Consider the following 25,362-nt stretch of genomic DNA (forward strand, 5'->3'; position numbering starts at 1 on the left):
TGGGTCTCCATTGTGACCAGGTGGGAGGGGCCTGGCTGAGGGCTTTGCGGAGCCTCAAGGCCATCATCATCAAGCTCTTCAACACCCCCTCCTCCTCCTCTGAGTCGTCCGACCCAACTGCCGAACCCACAGGCTGACCCTGAATCACAACAAAGAGTACAATCCATTTCATTTAATGGTTATAGTATTGGAATTAATTGCCATTTTCATGTTCCAAACCCTTATACTGACAGGACTCAGACAATCTCTTTAGTCATGGGGATGGAATTGAATCAGCATAAACTTTTTCATTTTGTTTTCAGTAGTTTACCTAGAACTTGGTCAGAGCAATAGTTTCCTAGCAGAACAGGATTTTCCATCTAATTTCTTTTTTTTGCATCATATATGAGATTCTGCTTTAAACAGGCTACATGCTTTTTAGATGATTTAAGGCCAAATCATACAGTAGAATCAGATTTTGATTGTGTGGAATCAGCCTGCGAGGCCAATGAAACAGCTAAAGGAAAATAATATAGATAATTCTGATGGCTTCTTTTTATTCTTTCAGAAATTCCAGATTGCATATGTCATTGTAAAAGCAGCTAATTCACCACGGCCTGGAAACTGGATTTTGGAGCGTTCATTAGATGGTAACAACTATGAACCCTGGCAGTATCATGCTCTCACAGACACAGAATGTCTGACTCGTTACAACATCACTCCTCGCACTGGGCCTCCTTCTTATGCAAAAGATGATGAAGTTATATGCACTTCATATTATTCCAAAATCCATCCTCTAGAAAATGGAGAGGTAAGATGATCATTCTGTTACCAAAGTAGCAATCAGCTGCCCTGTTGAATATGTGTATGACCTCATCAATTCATGTATATGCATAAAGTTCATCAGATAAAGCATTTTCAAATATTCTTATAATATGCCTTATGGGATTTGACAGGAAAAGTTAATTCCCCCCCCCACAAAACTTGAGAGATGTTTCAAATAACACAGAACTATGAACAGACACATCTAGATATGGTTGTTGTTAGCTGCGAAGTCGTGTCCGACCCATCGCGACCCCATGGACAACATTCCTCCAGGCCTTCCTGTCCTCTACCATCTTCTGGAGTCTATTTAAGCTCATGCCTACTGCTTCAGTGACTCCATCCAGCCACCTCATTCTCTGTCGTCCCCTTCTTCAATTGCCCTCAATCTTTCCCAGCATTAGGCTCTTCTCCAGTGAGTCCTTCCTTCTCATTAGGTAGCCAAAGTATTTGAGCTTCAGCTTCAGGATCTGGCCTTCTAAAGAGCAGTCAGGTTTGGTCTCCTCTAGGACTGACCGGTTTGATCGCCTTGCAGTCCAAGGGACTCGCAGGAGTCTTCACCAGCACCATAGTTCAAAGGCCTCAATTCTTTGGCGCTCAGCCTTTCTTATGCTTCAACTTTCACTGCTATACATTGTAACTGGGAAGACCATAGCCTTGACTATACACACTTTTGTTGACAGGGTGATGTCTCTGCTTTTTATTTTTTTATTTTTATTTATTTTATTTTATCACATTTATATACCGCCCTTTCCTGAAGGACTCAGGGCGGTTTACAGGGTGATTAAAAAACAAAGATACAAAAGTTAAAAACAGATTAAAAAAAATATATTCATCCCTGCATAAGTAAAACCCCAGTTAAAATTAAGATTAAAGCTAAAATTAGAATTCTCAGCCTGGGCCAGAGAGCTCGAAGAGCCAGGTCTTCAGGTCCCGTCGGAATGAACGGAGGTCGGGGGCAGTCCTCAGCTCCACTGGCAGCTGGTTCCAAACGGCAGGCGCACCCACTGAGAAGGCCCTATCCCTGGGTGTCATCCTCCGGCAATCTCTTACCGGTGGCACCCTGAGAAGACCCTCCCTGTGGGAGCGCACTGGACGAAGGGAGCTTGATGCCAGCAGCAGGTGTTCCCTCAGATATCCCGGACCCAAGCCATTTAGGGCTTTATAGGTCATCACCAGCACCTTGAATCTTACCCGGAGGGCAACCGGGAGCCAATGCAGCTCGCGGAGTAGAGGTGTTACATGGGAGTATCGGGAAACCCCCATCACAACTCGCACGGCCGCATTCTGCACCAGCTGAAGCCTCCGAGTGGTCCTCAAGGGCAGCCCCATGTAGAGAGCGTTGCAGTAGTCTAAATGGGAGGTCACGAGCGCATGAGTGACTGTGCGTAGGGCATTTCGGTCCAGATAGGGTCGCAACTGGCGCACCAGGTGAACCTGGGCAAAAGCCCCCCTGGTCACGGCTCCTATATGGTCTTCAAAATTGAGTCATGAATCCAGGAGGACGCCCAAGTTGCGAGCCCTATCAACGGGGGGGTAACACCTCACCCCCCATCGTTAGAAATGGAATAGTCTGGTTGACCCGAGATGCCGATATGCACAGCCACTCAGTCTTGGCGGGATTGAGACGAAGCCTGTTTTTCCCCATCCAGACCTGGACCGCCTCCAGGCAACGGGACATCACAGCGAGGGCATCACTGGGTTGGTTCGGGGTGGAAAGAAAAAGTTGGGTATCATCAGCGTACTGATGATACCCCACCCCGAAACCACAAATGATCTCACCCAGCGGCTTCATATAGATGTTGAACAGGAGGGGCGAGAGAACCGACCCGTGAGGAACTCCACAAATGAGAGGCCTCAGGGCGGATCTCTGCCCTCCCGTCAACACCGAGGGGAATGGCCCAGGAGATAGGAGGAGAACCACCGTAAAACGGTACCTCCTACTCCCAACCCCCTGAGACGCCGCAGTAGGATACCATGGTCGATGGTATCAAAAGCCGCTGAGAGATCTAATAGGACCAGGACAGAGGAACAACCCCTGTCCCGAGCCCTCCAGAGATCATTCACCAGCGTGACCAATGCCGTCTCCGTGCTGTATCCGGGCCTGAAACCCGATTGGTACGGGTCCAGATAATCAGTTTCCTCCAGGAACAGAGGAAGCTGATGCGCCACCACACTCTCAACAACCTTCGCCAAGAACCGAAGGTTGGAGACTGGACGATAGTTATTTAAAACAGCCGGGTCCAGGGCAGGTTTCTTGAGGAGGGGTCTCACCACCGCCTCCTTCAAGGCAGCAGGGAAGACACCCTCTTTCAAAGAAGCAGTTATTACTGCCTGGAACCAGCCTCGTGTCTCCTCCCGGGCCGCATAAACTAGCCAGGAGGGGCACGGATCCAACAAACAGGTGGTGGTGCTCAGCCTCCCCATGATCCTGTCCACATCATCAGGGGAAACAGGATCGAACTCAGTCCAGATAACATGCTCAAGACCGTCCGATTCCTCCACGTCAGACTCTGCCCAGTCAGAGTCCAGACCGGTCCGGATCTGAGCGATTTTGTCCGCCAGATGATGACTAAACTCCTCGGCTCGTCCCCGTAAGGGATCCTCCCTCACCTCCTGATTAAGGAGGGAGCGAATTACCCTAAACAGGGTGGCCGGGCGATTATCTGCAGATGCGATGAGGGCAGCGAAGTAGTTAGACTTCGCCGTCCTTATCACCGCAAGATAAGACCTTATAAAGGTTCTTAACTGCAATCAGTCAGATTCGGATCGGCTGGACCTCCAACCGCTCTCTAGACCCCGTCTCCGACGCTTCATCTCCCGGAGCTCCGCAGAGAACCACAGAGCCCAGAGGGATCTGCGCCGGGTCAGAGGTCGCAAGGGTACAACACAGTCAAGTGCCCTGGCGGCTGCCCTTTCCTAGGCATCCACCAGGGCATCGACTGGGCTGTGGGTAAGGGTGATGGGTATAGACCCAAGCGCCCTCTGGAACCATTCCGGGTCCATTAGGCGCCTGGGGCGGAACCACCTGGTCGGTTCCGCAGCCCAGTGGCGGGGGGGTGGCATAACGGAAGACCAGCCGCAGGAGATAATGATCTGACCATGACAGGGGAACAATGGTTGGTGAACCCCCTCCCAGATCATCCAACCACTGTCCAGACAGGAACACCAGGTCGAGAGTATGATCCCCCACATGAGTCGGGCCCTCAATAACTTGGGTCAGGCCCATGGCCGTCATGGAGGCCATGAACTCCCGAGCTAACTCAGACGACCCTCCCAGTGAAGGCAGGTTGAAGTCACCCAGAACTATAAGCCTGGGGAACTCCACCGCCAACCCTGAGAGAGTGTCGAGCAGCTCGGGCAGGGCTGTTGCCACACAGCTGGGCGCCAGGTATGTGAGCAACAAGCCCAACTGAGCCCGAGGACCACATCTTAAGAGGAGGGATTCACTCCCGGCCATCTGGACAATGGTGGTCTCCCGTGGACATAAAGTCTCCCGGACAACCACCGCCACCCCACCACCCCTGCCCTGAGCCCGTGGCTGGTGTAGCACACGGAAACCTGGAGGGCATAACTCGGTCAGAGGAACCCCTCCCTCCGAGCCCAACCAAGTCTCTGTAATGCACACCAGATCCACACATTCCTCCTCAATCAAATCATGAATGAGGGGAGCCTTGTTAATGACGGATCTGGTGTTAAAATAAACCAGCCTAAGCTCAGGGACCTGATCACCCTCATCTCCGGGAAAAAGGGTGCTAACCGGAGGGTCGGAGCGCGCCAACGCTCGGAGACAGTGGGGGCACGATCCCAGATGTTGATATGGCCCTCCGTGCAACCACCTGCTGCCATTCCCTATCGTTGTGGGGATTTGAAGCCCCACCCCAACATTCACAGAACCAGCAACCACCTCCCCCAACCCCATCCCGTCAGGACCCCTAACAGGCCCAGACTGAGTGCCGGTTAATGATTCCCTCCCCACCCTCCTCCCCCTCCCCCTCCCTAACCTCTTAAAATAACCGGCTAAAAAAATGTATCAGGGGCCTCTTAGTGCGTCTCAACTCAAGGCCCCTATCTAAGCCCAGCCACCTCTCGGAGTCCCAACAATTGGGCTCGTCATTAAGGGGAGTGTGGAAACAGGCGGTTGGTCGTACCCAGGAGGGAGAAACCCCACTGAGGGCATACAGATCAGCTTCAGAGTAATGGAGACAGACCATGCAGCAATAAAATGTCCACATAGGGCAGATGTTACAAATAGTTCCAATGGGTAATTCGATGGGGTATTGTTATTCAGATGAAATGATATTAAGTCCAGTAGGCATGTCTCTCGATCCACTAGACCAGCTCAGCTCTCACCTGAGATGGCAATCGAAAAGGAAGCCCCAGCCGTCCTCTCACTCCGGCTGAGGAGTCCAATCTGGGGTGGAGAGAAAAGGGAGTCCTGGGCCAAGCCCACCCCAACTGGTCTCTCACACCAGAGAGGTGGTCAATGACCAGTCCAAGACCGTCCTCCCACCACGGTCAAATCCCAGGCCAAACTGGACTGTCAATTGGGAGGTCTTGATTCCAGCCGGGCATTGAGATAGCCATAGTACCTGCCTGCCAGCACAGAAAGAAAGCCAGGCCTCTGCCGATCTTCGGGTCGCCGGTCTGGGGGGGAGGGCAAAAACATCCTCTCCCCCAAGAGTCCACCCGCCAATCCAAACGATACTCCAGCGGCGAACAAAGGCATTCCCGGCAGCAATCTAATATCCGGGCATTCACCAACAAATCCACCGAGGCCGATGTCAAGGCCTACAATCCACTGCCGCCATCCAGGAGGAGAGGGGAGGGCTCCGCGCCGCCGAAGACGGCGCCTGCCAGCTGATAACAATCCTGACTCCTGATCAAATCTCCAGCTGGTGGAATCATCGTCGCTGCCCCTCCGAACAAGCAGAGGGTATCCACAACGAGAGGACAGGAAAAGGAAGACAGGCAAAGGACACCCGCAGCATTCCAGCATTGCTGTCCAGGCCGGCAGGCCGGCAGGCCGGCAACATCCGAAGCGCCAATATCCAAAGGGGGGGCTCAGCGCCGCCAAAAACAGCGTCCAGCAGCCGTCTCTGCATCCACCACCCCCCGGAGTCGCCCCATCATACCGTGCCGCGGCTGGGCCTCCCTAAACTGACCCATTTAGAGCCCTTGTGGAGCGCCCGAAGCTCAAACTGCAGCCGCCGCCATCTTGGGCAAGAAAAAAAGTGTGCTGTCTAGATTTGCCATTGCTTTCCTCCCCAGGACCAAGCATCTTTTAATTTCTTGGCTACAGTCCCCATCTGCAGTGATCTGGGAGCCCAGGAAAATAAAATCTGTCACTACCTCCATTTCTTCCCCATTTATTTGCCAGGAATTGAGAGGGCCAGATGCCATGATCTTGGTTTTCTTAATGTTAAGTTTCAACCCAACTTTTGCACTGTCCTTCTTCACCTGCAACAGAGGCTCTTTAGTTCTTCTTCACTTTCTGCCATTAGAGTGGTATCATCTGCATATCTTAGGTTGTTGATATTTCTCCCGGCAAACTTAATTCCAACTTTTGATTCATCTAGCCCTGCCTTTCTCATGATGTGCTCTGCATATAAGTTAAATAGGCAGGGCGAAAGTATACAGCCTTACCGGACTCCTTTCCCAATTTTGAACCAATCTGTGGTTCTGTGTCCAGTTCTCACTGTTGCTTCTTGACCCGCATATAGGTTTCTCAAGAGACAAATAAGATGGTTTGGTACTCCCATCTCTTTAAGAACTTGCCACAGTTTTTTGTGATCCACACAATCAAAGGCATAGTCAATGAAGCAGAAGTAGATGTTTTTTCTGGAACTCCCTAGCTTTCTCCATGATCCAGTGTATGTTGGCAATTTGATCTCTAGTTCCTCTGCCTCTTCAAAATCCTGCCTGTACTTCTGGTAGTTCTCGATCCACATACTGCTGGAGTCTAGCTTGTAGGATTTTAAGCATAACTTTACTAGCATGTGAAATAAGTGCAATGGTGCGATAGTTTGAAGATTCTTTGGCACTGCCTTTCTTTGGAATTGGAATGTAAACTGATCTTTTCCAATCCTGTGGCCACTGTAGAGTTTTCCAAATTTGCTGGCAAATTGAATGTAGCACTTTTACTGCATCGTCTTTTAAGATTTTGAATAGCTCAGCTGGAATACTGTCACCTCCACTAGCTTTGTTGTTGCTCAGTTTTTCTAAGGCCCACTTCACTTCACATTCTAGGATGTCTGGCTTGAGGTCAGTGACCACCTCATTGTGGTTATCAGGGACATTAAGCTCATTCTTGTATAGTTCTTCTGTGTAATTTTGCCACCTCTTCTTAATCTCTTCTGCCTCTTCAGTTAGGTCCCTGCCATTTTGGTCCTTTATCATGCCCATTTTTGCATTAAACGTTCCCTTCATCTCTCCAATTTTCTTGAAGAGATCTCTGGTCCTCCCTATTCTATTGTTTTCTTCTATATCTTTGCACTGTTCATTTAAGAAGGCATTCTTATCTTTTCTAGCTATTCTCTGGAATTCTGCATTCAACTGGGCGTATCTTTCTTTTTCTCCCTTGCCTTTCGCTTCCCTCCTTTCCTCAGCTATTTGCAAAGCTTCCTCAGACAGCCATTTTGCTTTCTTGCATTTCTTTTTCTTTCGGATGGTTTTAGTTGCTACCTCTTGTACAATGTTGCGAACCTCTGCACATAGTTCTTCAGGCACTCAGTCTATCAGATCTAATTCCTTTAATCTATTTGTCACCTCTACTGTATATTCAACAGGGATATAATTTAATTCATACCTGAGTTTTCTAGTGCTTTCCCCTACTTTCTTCAGCTTAAGCCTAAACTTTGCAATGAGAAGCTCATTATCTGAGCCACAGTCAGCTCTTGGTCTTGTTTTTACTGACTGTATAGAGCTTCTCCATCATTGGCTGCACAGCATATAGTCAATCTGATTTCTGTGTTGACCATCTGGTGATGTCCATGTGTAGAGCCGTCTTTTGGGTTGTTGGAAAAGAGTGTTTGCTATCACCAACGTATTCTCTTGACAAAATTCTATCAGCCTGTGCCCTGCTTCATTTTGTACTCCAAGGTCAAACTTGCCTGTTATTCCGGTTACCTTTTGGCTTCCTACTTTAGCATTCCAATCCCCCATGATGATAAGAACATCATTTTTTGGTGTTAGTTCTATAAGATGCTGTAGGGCTTCATAGAACCGGTGAATTTCATCCTTTTCAGCACCTGTGGTTGGGGTATAGACTTGGACTACTGTGATATTGAATGGTTTGCCTTGGATTCAAACTGAGATCATTCTTTCATTTTGGGGATTGTATCCCAGTATTGCTTTTCCTACTCTTTTATTGACTATGAAGGCTACTCCATTTCTTCTGAGGGATTCTTGCCCGCAGTAGTATACCTGATGGTCATCTGAATTAAATTCACCCATTCCTGTCCATTTTAGTTTGCTGATTCCTAAAATGTTGATGTTCAGTCTTGTCATCTCTTGTTTCACCACGTCCAGCTTGCCTTGATTCATGGATCTTACATTCCATGTTCCTATGGAGAAAAAAATCTTTATAGCATTGGACTTTCCTTTCACCACCAGATACATCCACAGCTGAGTGTCCTTTCGGCTTTTGCCCAGTCACTTCATTCTTTCTGGCACTACTAGTACTAGCCCTCTGCTCTTCCCCAGTAGCATATTGGATGCCTTCCGACCTGAGGGGCTCATCTTCCAGCATCATATTGTTTTGCCTTTTGGAACTGTCCATAGTGTTTTCATGGCAAAGATACTGGAGTGGGTTGCCAATTCCTTCTCCAGTGGATCACGTTTTGTCAGAACTGTCTGCTATGACCTGTCCATCTTGGGTGGCCCTGCACGGCATAGCTCATAGCTTCACTGAATTAGGCAAGCCCCTTCGCCACAACAAGGCAGTAATCCATGGAGGGGCTAGATATGATTAAGAACAGGGAAATTAAGGATCCTTTTGTGATTGTCCAGCATTCTACAGTTGCTTCATAGACTCTTTAGTTTAGATCAAAAGAAAGGGTTTTTGTGCAGTAAATAAAGCTGTTTAAATTCAGAAATACATTTATATTGAATTCCCCCAATGTGAAATGTAAATTTAAATGTTCCCACTGGGGTATAGAGAGTACAGAAAGTGACCTTGATGAAAATCTGCAGGAATCATTATCTAGCCAAAATGGGCTGAGATGTTTTTTTTAAGTCCAGAATCAAGAATTGACATTTGAGAAACACCTCAAGCAGACATCTCTTTAATTCATGGAAATATAAGTAGGAGAAAGTACAGCACAGTCAAATTGGCATGATTCTGCCATTTTAGTCAATTTCAATAAAAGTAGTTTTAGCCTTCCTGTGGGCCTGATATTATAAAAATGCCTGAAGAGTTTCAGATTAAAGAGTTTCAGATTGTAACACTAAGATTTACTCAAAATAGCACAGAAAAATGTGGAAAAAAAATTCTAAAGATCCCTGAGGGTCAAGTAAGAAAAACAAAATGAATCAGAAAAAGTTTTGCTGTGCGTGAAATAGTTACATTACCTTATTAATTCAATGTTACAGGAATCTTAATTGGGCGCTAGTTATATTAAGATCATCTGACGTTTGTATGTCAAAGTATGTATGCTTCACAGTTGGAGATAAAAGAATAGATGGAACATGCATTGAATTCTGAATTGTATCCAGAGAGAAAACCACCTTTGACCTATGCTTTTTAAAAAAGAAGAATTTAAAAGAAAATATATTCATTCAATAATAATATTGTTGCAGAAAATATTTAAAAATATAATATTTCTTCTATTTAATGAAATGTTAAAAATGCTCACTAAAGATCATATTACAGTCTTATAAAAATAATAATTCTGTTACAATATACAGTAGCTCTGCTGGTTGATTATTCACTTCTTTTTATTAGTCATTGTTTTTCCAAAGCTACTTTGTTAATTTTCAGCAGTTTTACAAAATACACCTGTAGATCTTCATTCAAGGTTATAAATCTTTCTTTTCAAATGCATATTCTAGGTCCCTTCATAATTACTTGTGAGTTTGTGTATTCCCTCTATCAATATAATCGTATGCCTACACAATTTCAGTTCTCGCAAACAAATGTTTCAATATGTAATGCAATCTAAAACATTAGAAATGTTGTAGTTGCACAAATTAGTTGTTTTGATGTTTTTTAAAGCTGTGAGCATAACTGATTCATTTGGCCAGAGTAATGAGACATTGCACTACAGTTTAAAATTGTGAATTACAACTGTGATGTTTGTCACCAGACATCATTCAGATTAATTTATTATTCTTATTGAAAGGTTATACTTTGCCAAATGCATTCCTTCTCTTTCTTTACTTTACAGGTCAGGGTATTCTTACTTGTCATCTCAAATTGTTGGCATGCACTCTTGTAGCAGGCATTTCAGTCTAAAGCTTAACTATCTATTACAGTTGTTGTGAGTATTAGAAATCCGTTGATATTTTGCTGTACATGGTGGGGACATGATATTTTGTTCAAAGTGACAATTTTCTGGTTTCTCTTCACCTCAGCCTCTTTTATGAGTTTTTAAGCGTGCATGACAGTGGACAATCTAGCTGATTTTGCCACCTGTCTGGAGATGATATTCTTTGACTGGGTACCGTTACACTCACAAGCGATCCATTAACCTTTGACAGTGATGAGGAAAAGGTGGCTATTAGTGTAGAGATAGCAATTTTCTTGCTTCTACTGAGATTCATGAAACAACACGTTCCAGGCCTTATATACAGTTATGTTGGTGCTGAGGGCACAACTGTGAATTGTTCTTCATTTTGACCTTATAATAATCTACTCATGGCTTTTCCCCTTTCAGTTATTCTGCTGATATGGGAGAATATCAGCATATCCTCAATGTTTGGGGCTATGTTATTTTGTTTTGTTTTTTTAGTTAGGTCCTATTAATATAGCAAAGTTTTTAACCAGAAACGTTGCTTTTTTTCCTTCCTGAAAGAACTATAAGTGACTAATAGAAAAAAAAAGAGAAAGTACAGTACAAATTAGATTTGAAGTTAGCAATTTGCAATATCCTTAAATTTATAAGAATGGAAAGACTGAATCATATTTCTTAGCTTTTGTTTTAACCAAACAATTTCAGTTTGCATGTGTGTTTTAGGTTTGTTACTGGATTTTATGAAAGTCTAATATTAAAAAGTATATGCACTATCAATTCTAAGGAGCCTGCAATTTTTTTTGTTTTGTTCTGTTTGCACCTCTTGACTCCTACCAACTGCCTGGACAGTTTTCTTGGCAAGATTTTGGAAGTGGTTTCCTGTTGCCTCCTTCCTAAGACAGAGAGAGAATAACTACGGTAACTGGTGTGAAGTCACTCAGAGGGCTTTTGTGCCTAGGGTGGGACTAGAACTCATGGTCTCCCAGTTTGGAGCCTGGTGCCTTAACCACTACACCAATCTGACTCTCCTGTAGTTATTACCTCTGTTTTAATAAATGTGCAACAATAGAATTGCCTGAACCATATATGTAAACAGGGGCAAGTATCTTATTTCCAAACATTCAGTCCTGTGAATGTATCCCGCCTAGTTGTGGTTTCTGATTATGCGGGAGTACAATCCCCACAATCAGCTGAAGTCGTATCTATCTATCCAGGTTTATGCTGTGCAAGTAAAAAAAATGTTTTTTCACATTCAGTATTGAACTGGAAGAAGTAAAGTCTGATACAATGGGGCCAAATTCCCGAATGTGAGGCTAAGCCCTATAATCTTGTGCCGCTTATTTGTTTGCTTTATAGAAGCAGGTTGTTATTAGAATAGAGCTATAAATAACAAGAGGAATATAGTATATTCTAGCACCAAAGTTCTACATTTTTTTTCCTGCTGGTCACAGATGCGTAACTGCTCTCAGATTACCTCTTTTGATAGTTTAATAAAAATGACAAAGTCTCAAAAGTGTTGTAATTTGGGCTTCATTGTTTCTGATTCTTGTGATTTTCATTAAGCTAAAAAGTAGAAATTAATAAATACCACAGGAATTTTTCCTTCATTTAATTTATACTATTACCATCATTATTTGCATTTAATTTATTTCTTTATAAAAGTCTAAATTTAAACTGAGTTCCTATGGTTTACAGCTAGACTTAATGTAAACCCCAAGAAATCACTAATATTTAATTACCACTAGCTCAAGCCAACAAAATGATTATATAAAAAGTATTACAGAGTTCTAACTCTAGGCAAATGTTTTTCATACTGTGGAAAATATGATATTTGTTTCTCTTCAATTCTCTAAAACTTTTAGCAACTAAAATGTCTAGAAAATATGTGCTTGTCCTTTCTTTAAAAATATACAGTATATCAGGTTTTTGGTATGTCACCCATTCCAAATACTTAATACTTAGAGTAGACTCATTGAAAGAAATAACTAATAATTTAAGTCTTGGTAATTCATTGATTTCAGTTGGTTTGCTCTTGATATGGCTGCGTCTGTAATCCTATGATAATAAACTGGCAACAGAAACACACTGCTACCAAAGGCAGTAGTAATAACCTAATTTTAAGGCCAGCTTTGTAAATATACAACAGGATGGAAGGGTGAATCAACCTTAAGCTGGTCAGAATCCTGGCAGTGAGCAGTGATTGACCCTGGAATACTGCATTCTAACCACTGTGTCACCTCAGCTCATAATTTAAATAATCTGCATGTATTTTAAATAGCAATAGCACTTAGAGAGTGCTTTATAGTACTTTCTGGGCAGTTTACAAATGTCAGCATATTGCCCCAAAAGGTCTGGATCCTCATTATACTGACTTTGGAAGGATGGAAGGCTGAGTCAACTTTGAACAGATCAGGATTGAATTCCTGCAGCACTGCATTCTAACCCAGAGGTCCCCAACCCCTGGTTCATGGACTGGTACCGGGGCGCAGCATGCTAGCAGGCTGGCTGTACAAATAAGCAAAGCCCCATCTGTGGAATGCAGGCAGCACACAAAACCACGCCCCCTCCGGTCCGCAGAAAAACCTCTCTCCAGGTAACCAGTACCTGATGCCCAAAAGGTTGGGGACCTCTGTTCTAACCACTGCACCATTATGGCTCCTGGTGGTGGGGCATCATGAAGCACCTTTGCATTTATTTTAATTAAAGTCAGTATGATTCTCCCATAAGAACAGAGAGAAAAGAATATCTCCATGGAGGCAGATAGAATATTAATGCAATATTGGTTCTTTGTAAAAACAAGAGAGCAACAAAAACGTGTGTGTGTGTGTGTGTGCTTATATGTAAATTGTTCCATTTTATAACCAAAATACATATTCCAAAATAAAGATATCTAATCAGTTTCCAATTTACATTCTGAAAATAAAAGATGTCCAGATCTTAAATACAAATTATGCAGTTTTATATTCTCTCTGTTCCTCATCTTCTAGTATACAGTATATGTAATTTTATATCCATTTCAAATCATTTCAGACAGAGAGAATGAGAGAGCTTTATTATTATTATTATTATTATTATTATTATTATTATTATTATTATTATTATTATTTCTATTTCCTAATTCTATATATTGAGAAATTAATTTCCTTATTTGCATATAGCAACTTTGTAAGAATTGCTCCGTTTACACTATTCAAAATTGTTATAAGTGATTAAATTTGTGCAGATGAATGATCCTATCTGAGGAATAGAAATTCATAAAGCAGATCATCCTAGTTTTCCTGTCTTGTGCAGCAATAGTGTTACAAGTCCTTTCAACATTTTTGCTTTGTGTGTCACATTAAACAATAGTACCACCAGCCACAGATGTCAGGTCAGATATGTGTAAAACTGGGTGAGAGAGAAATTAACCTCCCAATCTCTGCGCAGGGATTCTGGCCCCAATGTGACCAACTAGTTTAACTATTTAGAGAGAATTGCAAAAAAGAAAAGATTCCATAGAAGCTGTGGAAGTGAGGAAGCTAAGCAAAGAGCAGTTTATTTGATCAACTGTTGGCCTGTTCATGAAGAGATCGCTAACCAGATTTAACTTAAACTACAGATGAGTGTATTATGTGAATAATGTCCAACTGGTGAATGTAGAACTGTGCATTTGTGGGACCAGTGGAGTAACTGTGAAGAGTAGCCCAAACCCAGTTGCTATGTACTCATGACATTTCATGTTCTGTACCATGAAACAATATAATTTCAACACTATTAGAGATTGTGCTACGGGCTTCTTGTTTCTACCATGGCACTTCATATAGGTTAAATTATTAACATTTCCTGTTATATATTATATCTCCCCAAAAGTTTCTAAAAAATACTATTTGTTAGTAATTTTTTTAACCACCAACAGCTTTGCAATGATTATTAAGAAGAATGCCATAAGAGTATTAGTATGATGGATAATATTTCTATTTACTTACTCAAAGGAGACAAAGCAAGTTGGAAGCAGAGCATACTAACAGAAGCCTAGGAGTAAGACAACCAGGAAAACAAGTTGTATTCTCTGACTTTTTGTGAGTTGATGTGTTACAGATTGTAGTTTTAATTATATATAACATCTGCATCTTTTATTTTTGATGGATAATCTGGTAGACTTTCAGTGGCTTTTTCCAAATTCATAATATCATCTCCTTTCCGGTAAAATAGAAATATAACTCTAAAGTCTAGAAGATAATTTCCAGTTCCTATAATACTGATTGAACATGTGTGCTGGTCTTTAATTTGGCTTATTTAATAGAAGCTTCAGAGCACACAATTAGAGATTGGGACAATTTTAATTATTCATAAATTGTTCCAGGAGATTAAAAAAACTCTACAGGAAACATGTGGCAGTGTGACAGCAAATGTTTTTCTCAATTAAAAATATTACAGTCTTCAGATGCAAAGTTTTTATGTTGTAGTTGTATCATAGCCTTCATTTCCCATATATCATCTGCAAACATCTGGATCCATTTTAAGTTCCTTTAAAAATAATGAAGTCTGGACTGTCTTTTAAAACTAATTTTTTGTCTGTAACTTGTTCCTAAACTACACTAATGTAGGTCAATAATGTAGGAATTCTGAACACTGAGATTTTTTGATGCCTCCCTGTTACATATCCTTCATGCCCTATTGCTTGAATAGTCATTCAAGGCAAGTTTGGCCAACAGAGCAAGGCATAGAGAGAAGGAGACAAGGACTTACAAATGAACTGTAAATCCAATCCTCCCTCAAAGCCTGCCTTAATCCTTTCAAACTGGGAGTTTCAGCTTATCAGTGTCTTATGGTCAAAGGGTCAAAATATCTACAATTACTTAGAACTGAAAATGTATTCATCCCAGCATAGCTGGAAAAATTGCTGTGACATTTCTCTGTCAGATAAGATTTGATGAATTTGGCAAATAAAGTTCCTTCAAACACAAATTCCTGAATTCCAGAGAACTCTAATTGTTGGGTGGTCTAAAATTCTAGAAATACTTAACATTTAACTAGTATTTGAAAATTCTCAGCTTAATGTTTTAATTCTAATTGGTGATTTTTTTCCTCTCAGCTTTAAATGTCATGGCTTTCTTTCTTGACCTAGTGAATACAATGCAGATTTCTCTTTACTGAGTACCACTATAATAATAAATGTCAGATGAGAAGTCTGGCACAATCCAAAATGAGATGTTGCTCCTATCTCTGTTCACTAATCCCTGATCCCCTAGGTTTGCTAAAGGAGAATTTAGTTAAATATATCAGTTAGAGCATTAATCCATTTTTCAAGACTGCAGGTATCAGAACAGAAATAAAAGAGTCTCATCTTTTATTGGTTGAATTTATGTAGGGTGAATTTGAGTCCAGTGGTGGGATTGAAATATGTGAACAACCGGTTCTCTGTGTGAATGCTGCTTCCAGAAGTCTATTCTGGGCCTGGGCAACAAAAAATTTGCTACTGGTTCTGCCGAAGTGGTATGAACTGGCTGAATCCCACCACTCTTTGAGTCTCATGTTGAATCCTGCAAATAAATAGTAACATAAACTATAAAGGGGGATGATTGATCATTGTCACAGAGCATTGTCGCAGAGATGAAAGAGCAGTAGATAGCTGGGAACTATGTCTTTGCAATAGTTATGTTTCTAAGTAACTTGGTTTTGTCATTTGGGCTGACCAATACCTAGGGGGGTTGGGATGGGATCCTCTGCGATAAAATCCTCTGTTCAACAGCTCTCAGGTATTAAAACAATTTCCTCAGCTGCCTGACTGCTTAATTCCAAGTCTTGTTTGACTGACTGGAAAAACCTGATCTGCTGAACCCGATACCCAGAACTTTATCAAAATTGGATTCTGTCTTGACTACCAAATCTTTATTGCCAAAACAAAAATAATCACCAGAGGTTTGTATATCTTTGCTGCCACTGAATTTTAGTGCAGATGTTTAGTTTAGTTCAGCCCCTGTATGGAAGCTAAAGTCTTATAGATGGATCTAATCCCCACTATTAGTTTTCAAGCAGGACTGCTATTCTTTGTTTCTGGTCAGATCTCCAGCTTCAAATTTATATATGTGGTCAGAAGTTCCTTCTGTGTTGTTAGTGAAATGACAATAGGCATCATGTGTGGTTTATGGTAAGGACAGCCAAGATCATAGGTTCGCTTCCTGGTATTCAGGATGCTGCTTATAAGCGCTCTGTGCTTAGAACTCAAAGCATTGTTAGAGACCCCACATACCCACTTTACAGTCTGTTTCTGTTGCTCCCCTCTGGGAGGAGGTTTCAAAGTATTTCTAACAGGACTACCCTGTTAAAATAGTTTTTTCCCCTATGCCATCCATCTGGTAAACTCGCAAGATTCGTTTTTCTCGCCATGCACATGTATACATAATCTGAACTAGACTGTGTTGTTTCTGTGTGTCATATAATATATGTGAGTATATGCATATTTATTTATTTATTTATTTATGTCATATTTATGTAATGTATATCAGAGGTGGTGACCCTTTGAGAGCTGAATGCAACAAAATTTCATTTTAATGTATGCCAATTAGTGTACATTCAAAGTGACAATAAAGTTATTATTCTATTCTAGCTAGTGGAGGGTCTAGATCATGGGTGTCAAACTCAGTTGCGTCATGTGATGTATCATGACGTATCGTGACTTTTTTGCCTTTGCAGAGCTGGGGTGGGTGTGGCCTGCACATGACACATCCGGCCCGCAGGCCGCCAGTTTGACACCCCCGGTCTAAATATTCTCCTGCTCCTCATTTTGAGCAACTGAATGGTAGAAAAGGAAGGGAGTGGAATATTTTTACTCTTCCATTTGGATCCATGAACATTTATCCAGAACATATTTTCCACATGTTTGTTTGGCAGAGGAAGAGGAAAGAAAATAAGCAGAAAGGGGCATAGTACCTTCTCTTCTTTTTGTTTTGAAAATCAGAAGCTAAATATTTCTCTCCCTAATTTGAATCTTAATACAAGAAACTGACCGTCTAATTGCACAGTTTCTGCATTCACCTCAGCCTTGGGGTATCAGTGATGGTGTCAAAGTAATGGGTGCAAGCCAGGCTGATTGAAATTCCACCCCTTTTTTACATTACATGAAAATGCATGCAAATTGTTAAAAAGGACCAGAGCTTTGATGGTCTTGCCATCCCCTCTACTTTGACATTGGGGACCCTTCCTATAGGAGACCCTTCCCCTGCTTCTGCCAAATTTTGCATTGGAGAAGAGGTCAAACTACAAGGAAAGCAAAAGTTCTACTTTAAGTAACGAAGCTCTCTTAGGATTGAAATCCTAAGCAGCATTATTAGAAAGAAAACAATATTGAGGTTGCTTTTGAGTAAATATCCTCTTATAACAGTGCCATGAACAGCACTTGCCATGTAGAAAAAGGCAGAAATCTGTGGGTAATGTTTTCTGAAACATATAATATCACATTTGCAAATTTATTGCCATTTCTTTATGCCATGATAGCAGTGTGCAGTTGTTGGGCTTCAGACATGATGGCTTTTGTCTTACTTATTTCTTCTGATTGGTCACCATGAGAACCAGGATCCTTTTGCTGTGTTATTTCTTATGAGAGCATCCTACCACTCAAATAGTTATAAATCTGAGTTTCTCATAGCCAGATGTATTTTTATGAATACATCTTAGAAATGAAACCCCTGAAGCATTTACAAAGTAAGCTTAGACTGTGCAGTCTAGTTTTTACTTCATAAGCTAATATAAACTTAATATTACTTAATACTCACAGATATCCATGGGGGCAAGTGATGACACATGATTCATATCATGACATAAATAACACAGTGCATGTACTTATTACAGATGTTTTGGTGTAAATATTAAATTGTGACATGACACATGTTGTCAGCATACCTTTTTGCCTATAGGAAGTGAACATAGCACCACTAGACATACTTATTTATTTTATTTATTTTTGGGACTTATATGCCGCCCTATCTCCCAAAGGACTCAGGGCGGCTTACAACAATAAAAAACAACAATACAAAAATTAAAAAACGAATTAAATAACAGCCCCAAAATAAATTAACTACAGTTAAAAATTAAAACGTATTTAAAAACCCATCATCAATCCAGGTCAGCCTGATGGAAGAGAAATGTTTTGAGGTCGCGGCGAAAGGACCGGAGGTCCGGGGCCATCCGAAGCTCAAGGGGAAGCTGGTTCCAAAGGGCTGGTGCTCCCACAGAGAAGGCCCTCCCCCTGGGGGTCGCCAGCCGACATTGTCTGGCCGACGGCACCCTGAGGAGGCCCTCTCTGTGTGAGCGCACTGGGCGATGGGAAGTCGTCCCCGGTAGCAGACGGTCCTGCAAGTATCCCGGGCCTAAGCCATGTAGGGCTTTAAAGGTAAGTACCAGCACCTTAAATACTAAACTATTGCTGTGAGTGATTTAAAACCAGTTTGGATTACAGTTTATAATCAAAGTGCAGAATACAGCCCCTTAGTATTTGAAGCAGTAAATTTATGTGTGTTTGAATATTCTTGAGAGGACAAATCTAGCTTGAGCAAGTAGTAGTAAATCAGTTTTGTAACTTAACAGAAAAAAAAAGATTATTTCAGGAAGAACCTGGAAGTTGCTCTCTACATGCTTTCAGGAAGAGAGGTAAGAAGGGAATATTCCCATGCATGATTATTTAGAAAATCAAGGTAGCAAAGAGAAGGCAGGGTCAGTTAAAAAAAAGAGGAGACACAGACTAAATCCTACTGAAGCTTGTGCAAAGTAGGTTGTGCAGTGCTGAAAAGTAATCACCATTGAAGTCATAAGTGCCACTGAAATCACATTTCCAAAACTTATTCTTGCTGGCTCAGGCACCAATCCCAAATTCCCATCAGGTCTTAAATGGTTGTCAATTTCAGGGCAAAACCTTCATGAGTCAGTCTGACAGCATCTCTCTTAGTAGCAATATTTCCCTTCAGTGACTCCCTCTTCTTGGTCATCTCTTATGTACTGATACTTGATGTCAGTGTACTTTGTGTACTTTGGGCTGGAGACATTCCTGATTGTCTATTCCAAACTCCATTAATAGTTTGTGTACTGCCATATTCTTATCATAGTTTTACTGTTTACAGGTAGAAGGCAGGGCAACAGATTACTCCCACTTGTTTGGCCAACTGATCACCCCGCTTCCATGGAGTTATGATCTGTCCTGCTATTTACTGGCAGTTGGAGATCTAGGTTGGCCAGACTATTAAGATACCTGCCCAATGCCTTGTATCTAATCCAATCTGCTTTGTTTGATGTGTTCACCTTCCTATACAGGATTCCAACTGCAGCACCAGTGTCTAGCCTTGTAACTGAGGCTACATATCGAGCTTTCCAGCTTCCCATGCTATAAATTTAACCAGTTTCTAGAGCTGCATTTCAATCCAAATAGTTAATTTTTTTGGAAGATGTCTTTCATAAACAACTCCCCATTTTCATCCACATAACAGTGGTGATGGTTTTTAAAAACATGTGATTTTTTGATTTTTTAAAGATTTTTTTTATTTCACATATTATTTTTATAAACAACTCAATATGGAAAACATACCTAACGCTTCTTTCCTCCTCCTATGTTCCCCACAACAACCTGTGAAGTGAATAGGGATGAGGGAGTGTGATTGGCCCAATATCTCCCAGCTGTTTTTCATTCTTAAGGCAGGACAAGAACAAGAATCTCTAGTCTGGTGCCTTAACCACTTGACCACTTAGCAATTTTAAGACTTGTGGACTTCAGCTGTCACAATTCCCCATCCAGCATGCGCTAGACTAGACCAAACTGAATACCTTTCTGATAGCAGATTTGATCAAACTAGGTTATCCTCAATTGTTAGGTTGAATATTTTCTCTTATCTGATAAATAAAATAAGTTCACAAAGCCTCCCCCTGCTGAGTGGAGTTTTTGTTTGTCTGCTAAATAAATCTGTGAGTTGAATCCAGCATCAAGTTTAATCAGTATCTCCTTCTTATAGAGAATCAAAGAATGGACCGTCTTATAGTCAGGAAGGGAAGGCTTTGTTTTCATCTTTCCTTTTGTACTTCATTTTCCTGTGATTCTATTTTCCAGCTTACACCCTCGAATGTTCTTTGTTCAGTTTATTTGATTTTCTTATGGGCACACAGTTGGCATTTCCTCTCTCTGAATTCAACTATGCAAGCCAAGTTTCAAGTGAGAGTTGGTTTCTCTCTATGCGGGTCAGAATCTTGCAAGCAATTTTTTTTTATTTGATATTGATTAATATTGTTTGATATTGATGGTGATTCGTGACATTCAGATCACTGTTAATACAATTTGTGTCAATACTGCCTAGTATTTTGTTCTGTTCAACTACTCAGATAACCATATTTGTTTCTTTGTGCATCCTGAACCTGTCTTTCCAGAAGTATATTTTTCTCAGCTTCACGATTCCCAGTGTGTGTGTGTGTGTGTGTCTGTCTGTCTGTCTGTCTGTCTGTATATATATATATATATATATATATATATATATATATATATATATATATATATATATATATATATATATGGGACGCGGTGGCTCAGTGGGTTAGGATGCTGAGCTTGTCGATCAAATGGTCGGCAGTCTGGCGGGTCGAATCCCGAGTGCCGCGTAGCAGAGTGAGCGCCTGTTATTTGTCCCAGCTTCTGCCAACCTAGCAGTTTGAAAGCATGTAAAAATGCAAGTAGAAAAATAGGGACCGCTACGGTGGGAAGGTAACAGCGTTCTGTGCGCCTCTGGCGTCTAGTCATGCCGGCCACATGACCACGGAGACGTCCTCGGACAAGCGCTGGCTCTTCGGCTTTGAAACAGAGATGAGCACCGGCCCCTAGAGTCGGAAACGACTAGCACGCATGTGCGGGGGAACCTTTACCTTTAATATATATATATATATATATATATATATATATATATATATATATATATATATATATAGCTATTTTATACATACCATTTTTCCAGTATACACGGATTTATTCCAAAATATACTTAATTTTAATTTCTTTGCTGCTTACAAAGGGTATCAGAAGATCAATTGATTAATTGCTGCCATCCATGCTGTAGAGGAATGAAGCATTTTGTTTGCATCCATTGATGTATCAAGCTGAGATGAGCTGCAGCCATGGAATCAGTCTATATATATATTTTCAGAGGAAAATACTTGAGTTAAAGCTGTAGAAAATAGAATGGCAGCAAGAGGACAAAATGGAAATAAATCAGTAAATAGAGTGGTAGCTGATAAAAAGACCACGTCCGTTATTTGATGATATGCCTGGAGCCCCAAGCCAAAGACTTTTAAATTCCGGTAATACTCAATTTGAGATTCTAGGAAATGTCATGGAAAAAATGACTGCTTTGTTGGAAAATAGCTGTTGTGATTTGCATGGCCAGCCACAAGATAACAATTTGGTAGTAACCCAAAGGGTAAAATACTCATTACGTCTTTATTTGATTTATACTCCACCTTTGTTTAGAGGTCTAAGATCTTGTGAAGGACATTGTTTTTATGCCTATCAACATCCCACCACCATCTTTGAACTTCTAAGGGCTCTCAGAACATCCTCTGTATCTCACATTGCAACATTACACATTACAACTTACTGTTACAGTTTTAAATTCAAAAAGTTAGTGAAATTAATTGACATGTAGCACATCTCACTCCATTGCTATAGTTAAAAATTAGTCTTGTCTTGCATACTGGCTTCGTAGAAAGTGTTATGACATAGCTGAGTTTGTCTCTTAATCTTCAGCCACTCAGTTGGCAGTTTGTTTTTAGCTTAGAGCAGAGGACTGGTTACATGATGAGAGGTTTTTCCATGGACCAAAGGGTGCGGGGATTTGTGTGCTGCCTGCATCCCATGAATGGAGCTTTGCTTGTTTGTGTGGACTAGTTGTTGGCATGCTGCGGCCCAGTAGTGGTCCACAGACTGGAAGTTGGGGACCCCTGGTTTAGAAGGTCTACGGAGGTCAGTGTGAATGGGTGGAAGGTTGTGTATTCCTTCTCTAAATTATGTTTCATTCCTTGTTTGTTTTAAAAATATTTTTAATTTAGGATGGTCACATCTGTATTTTTGTGATAGTATTTCAGTTGGAGTAAAACAGGATGTGTTGCAGATAGATCATGTTCTAATTTTAACCTGTATTTCTGACTCCCTCACACAGCTGTTTCATATTCAATGTTATTTGCCAAGAGAGCAGTTCTAATTCCTTCCATCTTCTGTCCATTATTTTGAATCTCATATTGTAGTAAGATTAATCAGTCAATTTCTTGAACAGAAGTGCCTTACAGATTTATTTGTACCATTCTGTTGTCTCCACAGGAGAGTTCTCTGTTCACATTGACAAAGGACAGAGAAACATCAATACACCCATATATTTTGCACAGATAATTTCCACAATGGCAGTTGGTTTCCAGTATGAATATGGAAATTGCTGTAAAGCTTTTCTCAACCTACCTCTCAGTGATCCCTACATGATTTCATAATCTGTGGAGACAACTGTCCCCTTTGTAATACTGTTCATTGTCAATAAATATATAGCAAAATGTGAACTGTACTATAGGCAGATTAATTAGAGAACAAAGTCAGGAAAGCCAGTATAATTCTGTTCTCCAAAGGCGGACAACTCTGAAATTGTTTTAGCTGCATGTCATTTACATTTATCCTTTTTGCTTTCTCATGGTTCATTAAAAATAAAACAAAACCTATCTCTGACTTTCTTTCCATAGTTAATTCCATTTTTCCTCTGTCTCTTTTCCTTTTTAAAAGCTTGATAAAGCAATTCCGAATCTCTTTATATTAAAGTCCTGTTTATAATTATTATTTGCCTCTTTCCCTTTTATTTATATTATTCTATTGTCTACTGAGATTAAAATATCTGAAAGCTGACCAACATTTCAAACAAAATCTTGTGGTCTTTTGGACTTGTTCAGAAAACTGTGATGAAATTTTCCCTTCAGAAGGAAGGATGGAACGCTACTGAGCAAGCACACAGCTCACCAGCTCACAGGTTTTCCCCTAGGCTAATATATTGTATATTTCAGTTAGACCAATTCTGTCTAAGTATATCTCTGTTAACAGAGATATACTTGGAAGAAACCAAACTGGTGGCTAGCTAATGGTATATGCAGGGTGGCTAGCTAATGGTATAACATACTAAACATTCGAAATTCTTTCCTGAAAAACATGGGGTGTTGGTGTTAGTTAGAGATTCAAGTTGTCTCAAGGCTGCAAGTTACCCCTGATCTGTGCCTATAAAAAAGTATTTATGACCCAAAGAGGTAGAGATTAGGACCAACTAACAGTGTCATCTTTTTCACATTTACTTGCCCTTAACTCCATTATGCTCACTGGAATTTAAACTGAGAAAAAGGTACACCCAACCTATCATCTTTTTATATACTTTTCAGAAGTATTTTCTAGATGAGTTTAGTAACACTTAATCCCAGTAAAGACTTAATCCCAGGTAATATGTATAGAGCTGAAGCTGAAATAATTAGCAGCATGATCCAGTGCATTACGGGCTTTATTAAATAAATCTATTGTAGAATGAGAAAGCAGAAAGATCTTATTCCAATGTACACCCAGGCTTGGAGTAAGTCAGTGCTCTTTGATTCATAGATGCTATTCTAGAATCTGATTATTATCTAATAACATCTCTAGAGCAGTGTTACAGAATGTAATGCTTTATGGACATCTATGTTCATGAGAAAAACTTCTCCCAACAGACTTTGGCTGCATTTACACAGCACCCTTAGCCTGGTATCTGAACTATTTCATTTTCTGAGTTTGCATGATATACTGAACTAAAAAATAACCAAAAGGTCTGATTTCACACAACATGCTTAGCCACACAAATCGTGTTGAGCACGCTGGATAAATGCATCTGATAGACTTTTTCCTGATTTGCTATGTGTACAGTATTGTAGGAACACAGTCACTCTGTTAGAGATGATTATGTGTGTTTGCCCAGACTCCTCTTGGTTTCTTATTATGTTTAATTATTGTTGAAATAATTGGTTTACTAATATATTCTTTAAATTGCATTGGCAATAAACAACAATTCTTTTTAAGGGTGCATGACAAAATTCTTTTAAGGAAATTGAATGCCTTATTACTCTAGGATTTATTCATAACCATTGCTTTGACAATGAACAATTTCTTTAAATTTCTCAAAAGACATTGTCTTTGACAAATTACCTTCCGTTCAAAAATGAAAAATGCAAGAATTGCACTGCTACAGGGGGTGGGGAGAATGAATTAGAGAAGCAATTGTAAGTTAGAGATGCAAGTGGCTGGAAGAAAGAGAGCTGCTGACAAAAAAACCCCATGCTTAGCTCATGCTATCTGAGGTACAAGTTGCCTGGGATATAATCATATTTGCTAAACAATTCATTAAGCTGACATTTACCAGTGCTCTTTGGGGACTGAGTTAGTTGAAGTAGAATATGACATGAACAGTATTTGACATTTTGCTGCTGGTTTAAAGGACGCATTTTAAGCACTTCAATGCTGTATGCATTACAATCAATAGAATAGAATTGAATAATTGTTACTGTGTGATGTGGCACTGGCAAAAGATAAAGATTATTATTATTATTATTATTATTATTATTATTATTATTATTATTATTATTATTATTATTTAATTTAATTTAATTTAATTTAATTTAATTTAATAATATTTCTATACCGCCCTTCTCCCGAAGGACTCAGGGCGGTGGACAGGGCAAATACAGTAAAAATACAATGTTCAAAAGTTAAAAAAGAATTAAATAATACAGCCCAATTCCAATAAAATTAATACAATTAATATTAAAAAACCCCAAACCCATCAGACCAGGCCGGCTTGTTCAAATAAGTATGTTTTTAGGTCACGTCGGAAGGAGCGAAGGTCGGGAGCCGTCCGGAGCTCCACCGGTAAATGGTTCCAAAGGTCTGGCGTGCCCACAGAGAACGCCCTCCCCCTGGGGACCGCCAGTCGACACACTTTGACCAACGGCACCCTAAGGAGGCCCTCTCTGTGGGAGTGCACTGGACGAAGGGAGGTCGATGCCGGCAGCAGGTGCTACCGTAGGTAATTCGGACCCATGCCATTTAGGGCTTTAT

The 25,362-nt window shown here is 40.9% G+C and overlaps 1 protein-coding gene across 1 annotated transcript in view; it reads left to right on the forward strand.

The window, feature by feature from the left end:
* LAMA2 (laminin subunit alpha 2) overlaps positions 1 to 25,362 on the forward strand; it is a 455,074-nt gene that overhangs the window by 113,208 nt on the left and 316,504 nt on the right. The window contains exon 4 of the mRNA XM_081312969.1: positions 548 to 790. Within this exon, the coding sequence (XP_081169095.1) occupies positions 548 to 790 (243 nt within the window). The remainder of the gene's footprint in view (positions 1 to 547; positions 791 to 25,362) is intronic.

Source organism: Vipera berus, assembly GCF_964194415.1.
Source record: "Vipera berus genome assembly, chromosome: 1".
Classification (NCBI taxonomy): Eukaryota; Metazoa; Chordata; class Lepidosauria; order Squamata; family Viperidae; genus Vipera; species Vipera berus.